Source organism: Pseudoliparis swirei, chromosome 18 (assembly GCF_029220125.1).
Source record: "Pseudoliparis swirei isolate HS2019 ecotype Mariana Trench chromosome 18, NWPU_hadal_v1, whole genome shotgun sequence".
NCBI lineage: Eukaryota > Metazoa > Chordata > Actinopteri > Perciformes > Liparidae > Pseudoliparis > Pseudoliparis swirei.
This window is the reverse complement of record NC_079405.1, coordinates 3,094,300-3,113,758: the sequence shown is the minus strand read 5'-3', so window position 1 is coordinate 3,113,758 and position 19,459 is coordinate 3,094,300. Positions and strand designations below refer to the sequence as shown.

Genomic DNA, 19,459 nt, shown 5'->3' with positions numbered 1-19,459 from the left:
GTGTGTGTGTGTGTCTGTCTCTCTCTCTCTCTGTGTGTGTGTGTGTGTCTCTGTGTATGTGTCTGTCTCTCTCTTTGTGTGTGTGTGTCTGTGTGTGTGTCTGTCTCTCTCTGTGTGTGTGTGTGTGTGTCTGTCTCTCTCTCTTTGTGTGTGTGTGTCTGTCTCTCTGTCTCTGTGTCCCTCTCTCTGTGTGTGTGTGTCCCTGTGTGTGTGTCTGTCTCTCTTTGTGTGTCTCTGTGTGTGTGTGTCTGTCTCTCTCTCTTTGTGTGTGTGTCTGTCTCTCTGTGTCCCTGTGTGTGTGTCTCTCTCTCTCTCTCTCTCTCTCTCTCTCTCTCTCTCTCTCTCTCTCTCTCTCTCTCTCTCTCTCTCTCTCTCTCTCTCTCTCTCTCTCTCTCTCTCTCTCTCTCTCTCTCTCTCTCTCTCTCTCTCTCTCTCTCTCTCTCTCTGTGTGTGTGTACAGGAAGTCCGTTCACGGTGCGGGTGACGGGGGAGGGTCGTATCCGTGAGAGCATCACCCGGCGCCAGAAGGCGGCGTCCGTCACCAGTGTGGGGAGTGTGTGTGACCTCAGCCTGAAGATACCAGGTACACACACACACACACACACACACACACATGCCTCTTTCTGCCGTGTTTTCTTTCCTTTCTTCCTCCTTTTCTTCATTGTTACATGTCTGTTTCTCTCTCTCCTTGTGATTCTTCTTTTCCTCCTTTAATCTTTCATTCTTTCCTCTTTTCTTCTTGTTTCTTTTCTCCTGATCACTTTTTCTCCTGAGCTCCTTATTATCTCATCTATCCCTCTTTTCTTCCTTCTCCTCCTCTCCCTCTCTTCCACCACCTCCTCTCCGTTTCCTCCTTCTCTCCTTTTCTTCATTCTCCTCTCCACTTCTTCTTCTTCCTCCTCTCCTTTCTTCCTCCTCTCCTTTTCATCTTCCTCCTCCTCTCCCTTGTTTGCCCTTCCTACTCTTCCTCCTCTCCTTTTCTTCCTCCTCCTCCCTCCAGTGAGCTGGTTCCTCCTCGCCTCCTCTCGGCAGCTCCTCTCTCGCGCCTCCTTGCGTTCCTACTGCTCCCTCCGGTGGTCCGGCAGTGGCTGCTCCTCCTCCCGGGATCGGAGCCCCTCCCCTGGGCACGTGCGCCTCGTCTCCGGCCTCTCCGGCGTGGTTCTGTCGGGGGGCGGCAGGGCGGCGAGGGGCGCTTGGTTCGTTGACGGCCGCGGCCGGGCGGGCGGTGCCGGGGCGGAGGGTGCGTTAGGAAACTAGAGCGCTCGCTTGGCCGCATGAGGTTTGGACAGGAGACGCTTTATTAAGTTGTGGCTGCTCTTCGTTTCCTTCCTCGTCGTTTCCTTCATCTTCATCTTCATCACACACTTTGTGTTTCAGACGTGTGTCGTTAGTTTTTATTGTTTTAATTATGACAAAGAATGAAAACATGACCTGGAGTTCCACAGGGCACCAGCAGGGGGGCCCTACTTTACAGAGTTATTTATATTAAATGTTGTGTATGTATATATATGGACACATATATATTTATATACATATATATATACACACACATATATATATACACACAAATATGTGTATATATACGTTTGTGTATATATATATATATATACTACACTTAATGTACATAAATAAGGGGATCCATGATGGCGCCCTGTGGCACGCCGTTTTAGGTGTTCATTCTTTGTCATAATTAAAAAATAAAAGTATATTAAAACTCTCTCTCTCTGCAGCGATCGACCTTCAGGAGGTCAGCGCCGAGGTCACGTCCCCCTCCGGCGCCCGACAGCCCGCCGAGCTGGTCGCCATGGGCAACGACACCTACTGCGTGCGCTTCGTTCCCACGGAGATGGGCGTGCACAGCGTGAGCGTGAGGTACCGCGGCGTGCACGTGCCGGGGAGCCCCTTCCAGTTCACCGTGGGGCCCCTGGGAGAGGGAGGGGCCCCCAAGGTCACAGCGGGGGGGCCCGGCCTGGAGGGAGCGCTGGCAGGAGAGCCAGGTACACACACACACACACACACTTACATTCTAGTTTACTTTAAATAAAATAATAATAAATGAAATTATTATTTAGCTTTTAACTTGAGAGAATATAAAAACACTCCGTCCTACGTCCTGTATCATCTGCTTTAATAATAACAATCTTGTTCCCTCTCGTTCTCTCTCTGGTTCTCTCGCGTTCTCTCTCGCGTTCTCTCTCGCGTTCTCTCTCGCGTTCTCTCTCGCGTTCTCTCTCGCGTTCTCTCTCGCTCTCTCTCGCTCTCTCTCGCGTTCTCTCTCTCTCTCGCGTTCTCTCTCTCTCTCGCGTTCTCTCTCTCTCTCGCGTTCTCTCTCTCTCTCTCTCTCTCTCGTTCTCTCTCATTCTCGTTCTCTCATTCTCGTTCTCTCATTCTCATTCTCTCTCTCGCGTTCTCTCTCTCGCGTTCTCTCTCTCTCGCGTTCTCTCTCGCGTTCTCTCTCTCTCATTCTCTCTCTCGCGTTCTCTCTCATTCTCTCTCTCTCTCTCATTCTCTCTCTCATTCTCTCTCTCTCTCTCTCTCTCTCTCTCTCTCTCTCGTTCTCTCTCTCTCGTTCTCTCTCTCTCGTTCTCTCTCTCTCGTGTTCTCTCTCTCGTGTTCTCTCTCTCGCGTTCTCTCTCTCGTTCTCGTTCTCTCCCGCGTTCTCGTTCTCTCTCTCTCTCGCTCATTCTCTCGTTCTCATTCTCGTTCTCTCTCTCTCCCTCTCCCCCTCCCTCTCCCCCTCCCCCCAGCTGAGTTCAGTATCTGGACGAGGGAGGCCGGCGCCGGCGGTCTCTCCATCGCGGTGGAGGGTCCGAGCCGGGCGGAGATCTCCTTCGACGACCGCAAGGACGGCTCCTGCGGCGTCGTGTACGTCGCTCAGGACCCCGGTAGATGAGACACACACACACACACACACACAGTTCCCCCTGATTGTTTGAGACGGCGGCTCTCTGAGTGACCTTGTCTCCTCCTCCTCTTCCTCCTCCTCTTCCTCCTCCTCCTCCAGGTGACTATGAGATTTCGGTGAAGTTCAACGAGCAGCACATCCCCGACAGCCCGTACCTCGTGCCCGTCGTCGCTCCGGCCAACGACGCCCGCCGCCTCGCTGTTACCGGCCTTCAGGTGAGGCACGAGGAGACACCGGCCTCGCCGGGGGGGCGGGGCTCAGTTGCATAAAAATGTGCCAAAAGAACGATGTTTACCCCCCGAACGGGGACGACGGCGCTGTGAGGGTTCGACTGGTCTATTGGGCTCACATTTAGGGGAGGAGCTTAAAATCAATGTCCTGAATTCACTAAGGAGGCAAACTTTCTGATTTTAAGCTCCCAAAACCTTTTATGATGAAATGAAGTTATTACATAAAAAGCTTAAGATATTTGACATCAGTCGAACTCTTGCGTTCCGACAGATAATCGCGGTAAATATTAAATTAGTTCTTTATGCAACTGGCCTCATGGGCGTGGCCACAGCCAGGCAAAGAGGCTCTGAAGGAACCAGGAAGTTATTCAGACCGTAAGGATGAACTTGTATGATGTCATTTATTACAGTGATGACTTTATACATTAGATTTACAATCTTCTCGACTAGGAAGAAAAGCTGCAAATCCCAAAATATACATTTAATTGGTTAATTTAGTTAAGACTAATGATTTAATGCAGTAATTGTTTTGGCTCTAGAATGAACAGTTTCTATCTGGAGAAGAAATTCCATCCACGATCATCACGTTTATTATTATATAATTTATAATTTAGATACTTTTCATGAGGGCTGCAAGATATCAGGAAAATATGCTCTGCAGACAGAATGTAATTTAATACATTACTTATATTTAAAGTGCATTATCGCAGCCTTCTACGATGCGTTTCTTGACATCACGATGATTGAGAAATAATATTTACATTTATTTATTTGTATCTTTAGATTATACATTCATATTTATTTTGTATATATTTATATACATATATTTATCTTTATATTTTTGTTAACACTATTTTTATATTTTATTTTGTAATTAATTTCTCTTAAATGTTCTTTATTTAATATATATAATTAAAAAAAGATATATTAATATAGCTATAAATATATATAAAGATATAAATATATATGTATTTAAAATGTATATATTTATTCATATCCATATATATTTTTTTAATTTTTATGTATTTTCTTTAATTTTATATTATATATATATAAAATAAAAATATCTAGATAAATATAAATATAATTAATAAAAACTGCATATACGAGTACATCTTAGCTAGCTTAGTTTTGTTTTGATGGTCCTAGAGGAAGAAAAACAATTCATCCACAAACCTTCGTATTAATTTAGTTCTGAACGATCTTCCTCCGTTTGCCTGGCTCTGGTCGTCCCTCCTGTCTGGTGTTTCTCTTGTGTTTCATTTAAAGGCTTTTTAACAGCACCGTCTTCATCATCGTCAGCCCCTGGGTTGCCTAGCTACAGCAGACCGAGGCAGACCTCCTTTATTTGTTATTTACATCTTGGCATATAGTTCATCAGTCTGTACGGCTTTCTTAACCCTTGTGTTGCCTTAGGGTCATTTTGACCCGAATCAATATTACACCCTCCCCCCGCTTTAGGATTAATTTGACCCCATTCAATGTTTAATGTCGGTGTTCTTTCGGTAGTCAACAAACAAACATAAAGTGCCTCACACTTAAACTTGGAAAACAATATTAATTCTAATAATTTTCTGGAGGTTTTAATCGCTGGCGTCAAATTGAACCCAAAGGGTAAAATATGTTAGTAAATATAAAGGTAACAGGAGGGTTAAACATTGAATCGGGTCAAAATGACCCAAAGGCGGGGGGAGGGTGTAATATTGAGTCGGGTCAAAATGACCCTAAGGCAACACAAGGGTTAAAAGGGCAGTGCGACGCAGGTGGAGCCGCCTACTGGTGAGGTTGCAGATCGCAGCCCATTTAACATTTCACCCGTGTAACGATAAACAATAACCACAGTGCAATAGTGAGAGAATTTAAAAATAGAAGTTTACAGTAAGTAACATGGTAAACAAACCAGTGTACTATCAAAGTAGCAAGTGTATTTCAATAAAGTGATTAACTGACAATCTAATGAAAGTATAATGGCATTTTCAATGAGAATAATATTATATATCATGATTTAAATGGTGCATATGATTTAAAAACGTTGCCAATTTTAGTCAAATTCTTGTGCCGTTGCATTTCTTTAAACGGCGTTAAGTCAAGCTAATGAGTTAATGTGCTACGTCTTATTCTATTATAAATGTATTTATTGCCTTTTTTGTATAAATTAATAAGTTTTGTAGAAATAGTTTACATTTCTCAAAGTAAGTTATAAAAATAAAGTATTTGTTTTTCAGTTTTTACTAGTCAGTAAAATAACAAGTCTCTATTACATGGTGTGACCACTAGGGGGCAGTAATGGTGTATTTGAGTAGATATCTTACCACATTCAAAGGATTAAAAACGTTAATCTTAAAAAATAAAGTAAAACAATAAATATGAAAAGCAATACATAAATTAAAAAGTAAATCAAAGCAATATAATTATCACGAGTTTTCGTGTGACGTGGTTTACGACCTTTAATGTAAAATAATATTTTTTACTGAATATTTACATTTCACATATAATTCGCTTGCGCAATCCAGCCTAATTATCACTTCTTGAGCGACGAGCATCAGTTCTCAAGGGAAGTAACCATGGTGACCTCTAAGCCAATGATGGCAATGCATAAGGAGAAAACACAATAATTACAATAATATTCACAATAATATATATGTCTGCCTCCGTCTGCTGAAGCTGCACCGACAGGAGTCAGGTAAGAACAAGAGGCGTGGAGAGTTAGTAGTTCATGTGTGTGTGTGCGTGTGTGCGACCTCGCTACAGGAGTCTGGTCTGAAGGTGAATCACCCAGCATCCTTTGCGGTGCGTCTGAACGGAGCTCAGGGCAAGATGGAGGCCAAAGTCTACAGCCCCTCTGGAGCGCTGGAGGAGTGTGTCGTCACGGAGCTGGAGAGAGGTCTGTCTGGACATCTGTCTGTCTGTCTGCCTGTCTGCCTGTCTGTCTTTCTCGTGACCTCCTCTCTCCGTCCCTCCAGATAAATACGCCATCCGGTTCATCCCCAGAGAGAACGGCGTCCACACCATCAACGTCAAGTTCAACGGCTCTCACATCCCAGGAAGTCCGTTCCAGGTCCGGGTCGGAGAGCCGGGTCAGACCGGAGACCCCGGACTGGTCTCTGCGTACGGCGCCGGACTGGAGAGAGGCACGACAGGTGGGTCTACCCGTCTGTCTGAACATTAGATTGAAGGCCAGTTGACCAAAGGCCTCATCGCCTGTGTTCTGGAACCAGGGAGCCAGTCCGAGTTCACCATCAACAACACCAAGGCTGGCCCCGGGGCGCTGGCCGTGACCATCGAGGGGCCGTCCAAGGTCAAGATGGACTGCAAGGAGGTCCCCGAGGGCTACAAGGTGCTGTACACCCCCATGGCGCCCGGAAACTACCTGATCAGCATCAAGTACGGGGGACCCAACCACATCGGAGGCAGTCCCTTCAAGGTCAAGGTCACAGGTACGGTGCTGGAGGTCACGCTGAGTCCGTTTAGCGGGACTCTGATCCGGTTCTGAAGCGGTCTGGCTTTGATCCGGAGCCTCTATGTGACCGCCATCAGTAAACGAGACCATCAGAGAGAAGAGGGTCCGTTTCCTCTAGTTATTCTCAATGGCCGTCATCGGTGCGACCCGGGGTCGGAGACCCAGATCCAGTGGAGACCAGTCCACCGAGGACAGACCCAGATCCAGTCGAGACCAGTCCACCGTGGACAGACCCAGATCCAGTAGAGACCAGTCCACCGTGGACAGACCCAACAGAGACCAGTTCATTTCTAGGAAACACTACCGTTTTAGTCCACATGGGGGCGCCAGAATCGACACAAAATTATCAAAGTTCCTCGCAACTTGGATTTTTTTTCCTATCAAATGTAAACAAATTAATAAAGTATTTTCCATTTAGTATCCAATCGATTTGGGAAATAAAAATAATAAAATCTCATCTCATTCTGTGAAATGATCTCATCCCATCCCCCCCCCCCCCCCCCCCCCCCGTCTCTCCTCAGGCTCTCGGCTGGTGAGCGTGACGAACGCCAGCGAGACGTCGACCCTGACGGTGGAGCCGGCGCTGAGGGCGTCCGCCACCCAGAGCGCCGCCGGCAAGGTGCTGAGCCGAGGACCCGGACTCAGCAAGGCCTTCGCGGGCCAGAGGGCCAACTTCTCTGTGGACTGCAGCAAGGCCGGTAAGGAAGACTCCGCCCACAACGTGATGTCACTGGTGATTCACCTGCCAGTGAACAACTCCTCTGGTTGTATAGAAGTCCACGCTTCATGTGTTAACGCTGCATTCTCTCTCCTGGCCACCAGGGAAGAACATGCTCCTGGTGGGGGTCCTCGGCCCCCAGGCGCCCTGTGAGGAGGTGCTGGTGAAGCACGCCGGCGGCCTGCAGTACAACGTGAGCTACATCCTGAAGGAGCGGGGCTACTACGTCCTGGTGGTGAAGTGGGGCGAGGACCACGTCCCGGGCTCCCCCTTCAGCGTCAGCGTCCCGTGATGCGCCAAAGAACCTCCCCCTCCCCAAAAAAAATCCCTCCCCCGACCATTTTCCATCCCCGAATGAACGAGGCGCTGAATAAACGTTTTGTACATTTTGCTTCCAGATGTCTCGATCTGATAAAAACACATTGATTAAAAAAGAAATAGAAATGGCGCCGGCGGTCTGTTAGTTGGACGTATTTTCCGGAGGGATGCCAAATGATACAGATACACAATAATCCGGCCTAAAACCTGACTGGAAAAGCGACATCTCGTCTGGTTCGCTGACCTGAAAAAGATCAATCGAGACATTCTGCACTTGACGGGTGAATTAAGAGATCAAAAGGTTTAGCCGGACTTTTATTTTGAAATACAAAAAAAATGGAATTACGCAACACTTTGCTTCAGGTTGCTAAGCAGGAAGTGAACGTGTGACTTCAGCTTCTGGAGTCTCGTAGAAAAGTCTTAACATCTCATTTGCGAGCAGACGACTGGACCCGTGGGCCGACTACTGATTATTGATATTTCTTAGCTCTCGTGATTGCGTAACGTCGCCCCCCCCAGTGCCCGTTTAAAAAGCTGCTTCCTGTTTCCTGCACTGTCGACTGACTACTTAACCACGCGCTGTCGGTCCACAACACGCCGACTCGACATTTAGTCGTGCGTTTGTTTGTGTAATTTTATGTCAATCTCACCTGGATGTTGTTGTTGCCTAATCGTTGCTACTTTTGATACTTCAGGGTTTTCTTTTTCTACGGGGGAATATAAATAACTTTGTATTAATGGGTGTTTTTTTATTAAATATGAACCGATGCCCGGAGACTATGTACATTTGATAATTAAAATCAACTGGAATTAAAGACTTTCTGCTGGATTTCTTACGGTTAACGAATTTTTACTTTCTCTTTGGAAAAGACCTTCAGTAGAATAATAACTCTTAAGTTTAATTTAGAGTAATTATTTGCATGAATCTTTATGATTTATAGGGACATGCGATAAACATCGTTGTTCCACAAAGACCGGTTTAAGTTTTTTTTAAACTTGAAAAAGTAAAATAAAAGTTTATTATATTAAGTCAAATAAAACTTTTAAAGTCATAAATACAAGTTTATTAAGTTGAAAAAGTTATAAATAAAAGTTTTAGTCATAAATAACTTTGAAAGTCATAAGTTTATATTAAGTCATAAATAAGTTTAAGTTAGTTTAGCATGTTGAAAAAGGCCTAAATAAAAGTTTATTATATTGAAAGTCATAAATAAAACTTTGAAAGTCATACATAAAAGTTTATTATATTGAGTCATAAGTAAAAGTGTTTAAAAACTGAGGCCCCTGAAGCCAGGTGGTGCAGGGCCACAGCTGTAGACGGCTGAGCCAGAGGACTGAAGGGGGCGTGGCTTAAATGACGGCGAGCAGAAATATTCCAAGTCGAGGTCCAGAAGGTCGATGAATAATGTTGAAGACTACGTCAGATGAAAGATTCATCATGAAGCCTTAAATTAGGCAGTCAGTTTGTCTAAAATAATGAAAAAGAAAGTTTCGTGTCGTAGAAAATAATAAATATATAAGTAAAGTCATGAAAACGTGTCGTCAAAATCCATGTATACTAAAAATAAATTGACATTTTAGAGTATATTACACCGTCTGATGTGACGCGTCGTACAATCACTTTCTAGTAAAATGTTGACAGTATTTATTCTTGTCATACAATAGTCACTTTATCGACAAAGATATTTTCTTGAGGTTTACTACAATATTCCTTTATATTTGCATCCTATGCCAGGACAACATCAATGCAATGCTCTACAAGACAATAAAATAAAGACTGTCGTTATAACCGGCTCCCACATCCATCTGAACTTTATCCATCTCATCAGCACAAAGTAAATCAGCATTTATATTTTTAAACACTAACCAAATAATAAAAAGCAGATTGTTTTGGGTTTATTTCTTACATTTATTTGCAGTTAAAACTGAAGATGTTGACAAACACAAAAAAACACAAAGTTACAGAAACAGCAGAAGTGATGTCACCGCTTCCTGCCGCCAGACGCCACCCAGAACAGACGGGTCAGTCATTAACACGTTCATGTTCATTAACATGTTCATAAACACAGTCATGTTTATTAACATGTTCATTAACACGGTCATGTTCATTAACCTTCCTTGCATGGTACACATAACTGGAGGGGGGGGGGCATTAGTGTCAACTGATGAAGGACGCAGACAGGCACTTCAGGCACTTCCTAGAGGTTGCCGAGCGACAGCAGGATCAACGAGAGGTTTCACAATGACATGAAATGGAAGACTAACTTAATTTTATGACCCGTTTGAAGGAAACATGTAAATGTTTTACATGTTAAACATTTTTTAAATCCTGGATCACATAATTGTCGTTCAAAAAAGAGGGAAAAAATGGAAAAAACGGTTGTAAACGGAATTATAAATCTTGAGCGAGTGACACGGGTCTTAGGAAACAACCTAGTAAAGGACCAAGGAAACAACCTAGGAAGGGACCTAAGAAACAACCTAGGAAGGGACCTAAGAAACAACCTAGGAAAGGACCTAAGAAACAACCTAGGAAAGAACCTAAGAAACAACCTAGGAGACCTAAGAAACAACCTAGGAAAGGACCTAAGAAACAACATAGAAAGGGACCTAAGAAAAAACCTAGGAAGGGACCTAAGAAACAACCTAGGAGAGACCTAAGAAACAACCTAGGAAAGGACCTAAGAAACAACCTAGGAAAGGACCTAAGAAACCTAGGAGAGACCTAAGAAACAACCTAGGAAAGGACCTAAGAAACAACCTAGGAAAGGACCTAAGAAACAACATAGAAAGGGACCTAAGAAAAAACCTAGGAAGGGACCTAAGAAACAACCTAGGAAAGGACCAGGAAAAAACCAAGGAAACAACCTAGGAAAGGACCTAGGAATGCCGGCTGCCTAATTGTGTAGACTTTCGGCAGAGGGGGCGTCGGCTTTCTCTTGAGGAACTCGGCGGCACTCGACTTGACCAAAAGTGCCCCCCCCCCAAAAAAAAAAAAAAAAACTCCACAGCAAAGTGTCTTTGTGACGTTATGGAACCGTTTTATTATTTCGACCGACAGCAACTCTCCAAAAATAATCTACAGCAGAGAAGAGGAAGAACACGATGAGACCTCTGGGTGTACTGTCCCTTTAAAACAAGCCGAGTGTAAATGTCTTCGCCGAGTCTTCACTCAACGAACGTGAACCCGGCGTGAAGAACAGGAACATCAATCCAGTCACAAACACACACACACACACACACACTTATCGGAAGTCTCAGAAAACCAAAGTGGAGGATGAATCCGTAAACTCCCCGAGTGTAGAGCGTTAATGTTTGAAATGGTGGTTTACGCAGAATAAACCTTTATGAGTCATCGGGCAGATTTTGAAGTGGGCGGAGCCTCAAAGATAAGTCCATTGAGAAAAAGAAAAAGAAAAAAATACACAAAGAAATCTGGAACTATTTAAAAAAAGTTATCCAGCAAAAAATATCCAGAATTGTCTGATTCCAAACAACTTAAATTAAACTTTTATTTTCTTTCTTCTTCTCCAATCAGGTTGCCAGGAATTTATGAAATGTAAAAGCCAAAATCTACAACGGTGGAAACGTCGATGCATTACGCCATTATAATAATCTGTGTTCCTGCATCTCAATATATATTGATAAGCATATACAGTGGATGGGTTTAAATGATTTATTTTGGGGTTAAATGAAGCTTCTAATATCAGAATATCGTTTCACGTCGTCAGCGGATCAGGTGACCCGACATGACGCGCAGAAACAGGAAGTGGAAAGTGCCGAGTCACGGTAAGTTATCCCCAGTGTGATTGCGAGTTGATTTTCTTCTCAGTCGTTTACATAAATAACCATAAATACTCAGTGACACTTAAAACCGGTGGAATACAAACATCATCAAGGCTTTTGGCTTTTTTGGGGGGAACCGCAGGTCGGGCGGCTGGATCGTGTCACTGCCCCCCCCCCCCCCCCTCCATCTTTACGCAGTGACCGATCCTCACCGCCGTCTCCCCCGAGTCCCCGACTGGTCATCACTTCTTATTCTGCACCTCCTCCATCATCTTCATGGCCGCCACGTTCTTGGGCTCCACCTGCAGGAGGGTGTTCAGGTTCTCCTCGCAGCCTTTGATGTCCTGAAGGAAGCGAGAGTTAGGAAACGAGAGTTAGGAACCGAGAGAAGAGAGTTAGGAACCGAGAGAATAGTTAGGAACCGAGAGAAGAGAATTAGGAACCGAGAGAATAGTTAGGAACCGAGAGAAGAGAGTTAGGAACCGAGCGAAGAGAGTTAGGAACCGAGCGAATTGAGTTAGGAACCGAGAGTTAGGAAGCGAGTGAAGAGAGTTAGGAAGCGAGAGTCAGGAACCGAGTGAAGAGAGTTAGGAAGCGAGAGAGTTAGGAAGCGAGAGTTAGGAACCGAGAGTCAGGAACCGAGTGAAGAGAGTTAGGAATCGAGAGAGTTAGGAAGCGAGAGTTAGGAACCGAGAGAGTCAGGAACCGAGTGAAGTGTTAGGAACCCAGAGAAGAGAGTTAGGAACAGAGAGGGTTAGGAAGCGAGAGAGTTAGGAACCGAGAGTCAGGAACCGAGTGAAGAGTGTTAGGAACCCAGAGAAGAGTCAGGAACCGAGAGTCAGGAACCGAGTGAAGAGAGTTAGGAATCGAGAGAGTTAGGAAGCGAGAGTTAGGAACCGAGAGAGTCAGGAACCGAGTGAAGAGTGTTAGGAACCCAGAGAAGAGAGTCAGGAACCGAGAGTCAGGAACCGAGAGTCAGGAACCGAGAGTCAGGAACCGAGTGAAGAGAGTTAGGAAGCGAGAGAGTTAGGAACCGAGAGAGTCAGGAACCGAGTGAAGAGAGTTAGGAACCGAGAGTCAGGAACCGAGAGAGTCAGGAACCGAGAGAGTTAGGAACCGAGAGTCAGGAACCGAATGAAGAGTGTTAGGAACCCAGAGAAGAGAGTTAGGAACCGAGAGGGTTAGGAACCGAGCGAGCGCCGGGAGAACGGGCGCCAGAGATAGAATAAATAAAAACAGCACTATATACACTACCGTACAAAAGTTTGGGGTCACGGAGAAATGTCCTTATTTTTTAGATAACATTAATGAATCATAAACTCTCGACATAGTTAATGTGTACATGACTATTCTCTGGTGTTTATGAAGTCTCTACAGAGGTGTGTAGAGGCCCATCTCCAGTGTCTAATGGTACATTGTGTTATCGCCTTAGAAGACGAACAGAGGGGTAGAAAACCCTTGAAACCCCTTTTTATGTGAGCGCAGCTGAAAACAGTTATGCTGCTGAGAGAAGCTATAAAACTGGCCTTCCTTTGAGCCACAAGAAGAACAACATTAATATTTACAATAAAAATCATTATTTATAACCTTGTCAGTGTCTTGACTTTATTTTCTATTCATTTGATAAATAAAAGTGTGTCTGGGTGACTCCAAACTTTTGAACTGTAGTGTAAAACATTATTTTTTCTTTCCTTGGACTGCCACAAGGGGGCGCTAGTCTGTTTCTTTTACATTAATAACTTGTCAATGTCTTGACTATATTTTATATTGATTTGATAAATAAAATGTGAGTTTTCATGGAAAACACCAAATTGTCTGGGTGACCCCAACATTTTTAATGCTAGTGTACATATATATACACACACATATATCTATCGATATATATCTATAGATATGTGTGTGTGTATACAGGTGTGGCGCCAGGCTCTCACCTTGAGCTCCAGCAGGGCCTGGGCCCTCCTGTAGAGCGCCTTGATGTTGCCGCTGTCCATCAGCAGAGCCTCGTCACAGTCTCTGACGGCGTCTCGGTACTGCTTCACCGACAGGAAGCACAGCGCCCTGCGTAGACACACGCACACACCGGAGAAAATTAAGAATGTTCCAGAACAGAACCTCCAGGTCCGTTTCAACAATAAGCCAGAATAAATCAATGACGGCTATAACGATAATTAGAAAACAGCTCGTTGCCTCTGGGAAGGAGTAACCGAGGGGCGGAGCCGAGGAGTAACCGAGGGGCGGAGACCCACCGGTTGGTGTAGGTGGTGATCTCCGTGGGGTTGTGCTTGATGCTCTGGCCGTACTTCTCGATGGCCCTCTTGTGCTCGCCCTTCTTCACCAGAGCGTTCCCTTCTTCTTTCAGGGTTTGTCCTTTCTTCATGTCTTTATCGCTGGGAGCTGAGAGTGAGGAGGTAGAGAGAGAGGGTAGAGAGGGAGGGAGAGGAGGTAGAGATATAGAGGGGGGTAGAGAGAGAGAGAGAGAGAGGGGGTAGAGAGGAGAAAAGAGAAATTATTTATTATATATTATTATAATATTTACACCATTAAAATTCACAAGTTCACAGTTTCCCCGTAAACAGGGCGAGAGTCAGAATGTTCTAACACACATACACACCCACAGACACACACACATACACACAGAGAGACACAGACACACACACACACACAGAGAGAGACAGATATACACACACAGAGACACACACACAGATATATACACACACACATACACCCAGAGAGACAGACACAGAGACAGATATACACACACACACACACACACACACAGATATACACACACACACACACAGAGACACCCAGAGACACAGACAGACACACACACACACACACACACACACACACACACACCCAGAGAGACACAGACACATACACAGAGAGACACAGACACACACACACACACCCAGAGACACACACACATACACAGAGAGACACAGACACACCCAGAGAGACACAGGCACACATACACAGAGAGACACAGACACACACCCAGAGACACAGACACACACACACCCAGAGAGACACAGACACACATACACAGAGAGACACAGACACACACACACACCCAGAGACACACACACATACACATACACAGAGAGACACACACACACCCAGAGAGACACAGACACACATACACAGAGACACAGACACACACCCAGAGAGACACAGACACACATACACAGAGACACAGAGACACAGACACACACCCAGAGAGACACAGACACACACCCAGAGACCCACACACACACACACACACACACAGTGTGTTGTGTAGCCCTCCAGCTCTCACGGGGTCTGTTGGTCTGCCGGTTGCCGTTGTGTTTGGCCGTGGGCTGAGCGGCGCCGGCCGGTCTCTTCTGGGCCAGCTTCTCCCTGTCGGACAGAGAGACGGTCGGGATGGGGGGAAGCTTCTGCCGCCACGACAGACCGTCGGCCTCCGTCAGCGCCTTCGCCATCCTAGAAACAACAACAATAACAACAACAACAACAACTCGGTGAGAGGTCAGAATGCGAAGGTGGAGTTCACCCCTCGTCCTCCGGCTCGGCGTACCTGTTGGTGCCCTCGTGAGCCGCCGCGATGTTGCAGTCGATCAGCAGAGCCGTCTTGTAGTCGACGTACGCCAGCCGGTAGCGCTCCAGCGCCTCGTAGGCGGTGGCGCGGCGGAGGAGAGACTTCACGTTGAACGGTAACAACTCCAGAGACCTGCGGAGGAACGTCGACACGGACGCCGTCGTCCAGGTGAGCTACGCCGAGCGGGAAGAGCCCGACGCGGGAACTCTACGAGCATCGGAAGCTTCTTGTCGCCATGGAAACGCTCACATGGAGGGAATGTGGAGCGACAACGGACGACGCGGTGAGAGAAATAAAGAAGAAAGAAAGAGTGCACAGAATGTGTGTATCTGTGTTTATCTGTGTGTGTACCTGTGTGTGTATCTATATGCATATCTGTGTGTGTACCTGTGTGTGTGTATCTATATGTGCATCTCTGTGTGTGTGTATCTGAATATCGTTAATCTGGGCGTAGTTTATGTTCTCTATAGGTTTAACATATCCAAGTCTGGTGGAGGAGGAGGAGGAGGAGGAGAAGAAGAACAAGAACAAGAAGAAGAACAACAACAACAAGACTTACAGGTTGCAGTCCTTCACACACTCGGCACAGTTGCCCTCCTTCAGGTGGCTCGCCGCGCGGTTCGAGTGCAGAATGCCCAAATCCTCCGGGCTCTTCTTGTCTTGAAGAGAGAAGGAAAAACTCTTGAGACCCGTGAGAGAGAAAGAAGAGGAAAGGCCACCGGACGTCATGCAGTCACCGTGCAGCGCGTTGAAGGTCAGGACGGAGGCAACAGAAACCAAAACCAGAAGCTTTACTTTCAGTTCGGCTGTCAGTTAGAACAGACCATAAACCATCGCTTTAAATTAAACAAGGTATTTATTTTTCATTTTAGAGGGAGATTTATTTTAGGCATTTTACTCCCCGACGTTCCATCTCAAAACACTCTTGTTTGTATTTGGTTGATTTTAATATTCTATCTCCTGCTTCATATCTTTTTTTTACAGTGTATTGTACTTTGCTCTTTTAACTGATGACATGTTTTGGCCTGTTATTTTCAAATTGTTTTAATTGACCATTTGACTGCATCCTGTGACACTTTGTCTGTGATAAGAGCAAAATAAATAAACTTTACTTACTGACTACTCTTCTACTGTCAATAACACACCGACTCTGGATGAGGACCTCAAACCAGCACAACACAAAACTATCACATTAAAACTAAAGTTGAGGTCCATATGGGACGTTATACTTCTACTCCTTTAATTCCACAGGGAAATATTCTACTTTTTAATTCACATAATTTATTTCACAATATTAGTAGCACATAGCAGATGTAGAATACAAAATATAAAATCTACTAATAAATGATGTATTATCATGAAGTGCATCATTAAATATATATGGTAGTTATAGAAATTAGCTTAACACTTAACAGCTGCAATATTTAAGTGACATTAATGCATAAATAATTATAACCAAACACAACATCATATATTATTCTGCATAATGAGTTATTTTACCTTTAATTGTATATTATTTAAAAAATTCAATAAATAAAGCTGGATTTATAACATGGTAAATTTATATACATGTGTCTTGTTTCTATTGATGCCATTGTTAAAGTCCCGACTGTCCACGTTGAACCTCATTGTAAACGAACAGGAGCGGGTGTTGCGCAACACTCACTGGACTTCTCCAGCTCTTTGATGGCCTGGTTGTATATGCTGGTGGCCTCTCCGTACTGGCCCGTCTTGAAACACTCGTTCCCCGCTTGCTTCAGCTCCATCCAGGACTTGGTCCTCTGTTTCTGAGGCATCGCTGCTTCGTGACTGAAAGAAGAAACGGCGGTTAACATCGGCATCAAACGGATCCAAACATTTACCAAACGTCGTACTTAAGACGGGATTCATGCCACACTGCCTCCATGTGAGAGTAGCAGTGGATACAGCACGTGTATTTGTAATAGGTTGTTTAAAATATGTCCTTGTCCACGAGTTATTTGCATATTTTCACATCTTATATACAACTTTATGACTCAGAAAATGAAATCATGTTGATTTTATAAAAAATAAAGATGAGTACTACACCCTACCTGCATTTGTAGTTCTATGTATTTTGCTTGTGATTTTGTATGTATTTTATTCTATTTTAATGTGTTGTACATTCTGGACCTTGAGTCTGAAATAAAAGTTTGATTGATTGATTGTTTATCAATGTTTACTGAGGTATTGTCAGTACTCTGTTGCTTCTACAACAACGACAGGTGGACACGCGTTCTGGCTGCCAGCAAAGAGGATGTAACATCGTCCTGTAAAAACATCCAAGATTACTTCTCAATGGTCCAATTCTTCATTGGACCATTGAGAATGGTCATTATGTCATAATAACGTATCATTACCTTCGCATTGAAAATGCGGAAGGTTACGTTTTGATCGCCGTGTATTTATTTATTTATTTGTATGCGTGTTCCTCGCATAAGTCAAAAAGTATTAAACCGAATCGCATGAAATTTGGTGGGATGATTGGTTATTATCCGGGGACCATTTGATTACATTTTGGGATCGATCGGGTCAAAGGTCAAGAAAAGGTCAAAATCTTCTTTTTACCATTGCACGGTCAATTTCTATCCAACTGGCAACTAATGCCAACATGTTCATAATTCAATGCCCAATCTTGTGATATGTGAAGGTATGCGCTCTACCGAGTGCCCATTCTAGTTAGTAACGCATCAGTTTGACTTTCTTTTGTTAAATCTCCAGGCTCGCTCAGATTCCAATAACTTCATAGTATAGTAAATCTGTGCATCCATGAATGAGTCGGATCTAAAACGCACTGGGTGCACCTGCCAACAGGTATGGTACTAAAAGCACACAGGTGTGAGACACATACAACACGCAGTGTGTGCTCTCACAACCCGCTGGCTCGGTTTAGAGCCTGAATCAGACTGTGACTGCCTGCAGCTCAACGTGGGGAATGCAAGTCATTCCTCCAGGCAGGGAGCAGGGGATGGACGAACACCTGGATTTATGCAAACCGAAACATGCAGATAATACTACATAGTTAAATAATTAGGCATCTCTGGCCAACGATTCCGTTTTAGGGAGGTGATCAATGTCACCTTTGTCATTTTAAAACCTGTAATTCGAGCCAATGATCGATCACCTAATATATTTAGTTACACAGCCCTTACATATAAATAAATTAACACTGCGTCTCTGACGCAGTTTAAACTAAATCGAAATTCATGACTAAAACAAGTTAATTCAGCAACGTCACAACATTAAGAGGTAGCTTATAATTTTAAAATGATGTCCCTAAACATATAATGAACGTCACAGTATTCAGTTTAATTCAGCGACACACACACACACACACACACACTACGTTAGTCGCGTTGTCGCCGCACAATGTTAAGCTAGCTGCCCGCTAAACAGCTGATAAATATGTTAAGCTAGGAGATGAAAGAAAAAGTTTTCTTTGAAATAAAAACACACCTGCGTGTCTTTTTGTTTTAACCACAGTTACACACACGCTTGTCTCACTTCTATATAATCTCGCGAGCTTTAATAAATAAATAAAAACCACGCGGAGTTTTTTCTTCTTCTTTTTTTCCAAAAGCTAGCTAGCTAGCTGCCCGTTAGCTCAGCGTAAAGGAAGCTCGCGCACGCGCACTGCTTACCGGCTGCCGGTTCTGAGAGAAAAGCGGCGGCGGCGGTTTGCGTTGTCCTCGCGACTCGAGACGACGAACCGACGGGATAACCGGAAGCGCTACCGGGAATTATCTGTGCTGGTTGTTGATACTGACATTACTCTGCGTCCTCGGGTTGCTCCTCTTCTCTCGGTCCTCTTGGGCTCACGCGGGGTCGGTTCGTGCGGGGCGGAGCGTTCAGGAAGTTCAGTAACGCACTGCATCCGCTTCACTTCCCCCTTTTTTTCACGCTGCGTTCGCGTCCTTTGAAAAGTGTAGGATTTTGGACGAGCGGAGTGAGCCCTCTGGCGGCCACATTGCGGACGTGACATCTTTTGATCTCTCGAAGCTATTCGTGCCAAACACATTGTTCTTTGTCTTTTCTCAAAGCAACTTTAGCGATATATTTACTAATGTAATTATTTAAAACGTCACGTGGGTTTAAAAAAATGAGAGCGAACTTGAAGTTAGTTTTTTCTATATGTACACTGAAGTGGGCATGACGCTCCTTGACTGTGCTATGGTTTTGCGTCTATAAAGAAAGAAAGAAATAAGCAAATAAATAAATACATAAATGAATGAATAAATAAATAAATTAATTAATTAGTATATGAAATAGTGAAAGTATAATTAATTCAATGTAAATACAACATTATAAGCAATATAAAGTTTGTTTCATCTCTCTATATATACATTTATTACTTTTCATTACACATTTACTACATCCGTGTTCATGTTTACATTTAAAACAATATTTGGGTTTGTGATGATGTATTTAAATTTGTTATTTTAAA

At 44.2% G+C, this 19,459-nt stretch overlaps 2 protein-coding genes across 4 annotated transcripts in view; one reads left to right on the top strand and one right to left on the bottom strand.

Annotated features, from left to right (window-relative positions):
• Positions 1-8,460, top strand: part of LOC130208481 (filamin-B) — a 44,852-nt gene extending 36,392 nt beyond the window's left edge. For both annotated transcript variants that reach the window (XM_056437635.1, XM_056437634.1), the window contains 9 exons: positions 461-583; positions 1,731-1,997; positions 2,748-2,885; positions 3,005-3,120; positions 5,887-6,019; positions 6,099-6,275; positions 6,354-6,572; positions 7,117-7,293; positions 7,418-8,460. In XM_056437635.1, coding sequence (XP_056293610.1) covers positions 461-583; positions 1,731-1,997; positions 2,748-2,885; positions 3,005-3,120; positions 5,887-6,019; positions 6,099-6,275; positions 6,354-6,572; positions 7,117-7,293; positions 7,418-7,605 — 1,538 coding nt within the window. In that variant the 3' untranslated portion in view covers positions 7,606-8,460. The remainder of the gene's footprint in view (positions 1-460; positions 584-1,730; positions 1,998-2,747; positions 2,886-3,004; positions 3,121-5,886; positions 6,020-6,098; positions 6,276-6,353; positions 6,573-7,116; positions 7,294-7,417) is intronic.
• A 1,045-nt stretch (positions 8,461-9,505) lies between these two features.
• tomm34 (translocase of outer mitochondrial membrane 34) lies at positions 9,506-18,876 on the bottom strand. 2 transcript variants are annotated; one of them, XM_056437650.1, is made up of 8 exons: positions 18,783-18,876; positions 16,664-16,806; positions 15,557-15,656; positions 14,977-15,129; positions 14,716-14,882; positions 13,664-13,811; positions 13,349-13,475; positions 9,506-11,761 (listed from the first exon to the last, which is right to left on the bottom strand). In XM_056437650.1, exons 2-8 carry the CDS (start codon positions 16,791-16,793, stop codon positions 11,660-11,662), a joined length of 927 nt encoding a protein of 308 aa, XP_056293625.1. In that variant the 5' UTR covers positions 16,794-16,806; positions 18,783-18,876; the 3' UTR covers positions 9,506-11,659. The 2 variants fall into 2 exon arrangements, with proteins under 2 accessions (XP_056293625.1, XP_056293624.1); XM_056437649.1 differs by having other exon boundaries at positions 18,657-18,874.
• Between the last annotated feature and the right edge of the window lie 583 nt (positions 18,877-19,459).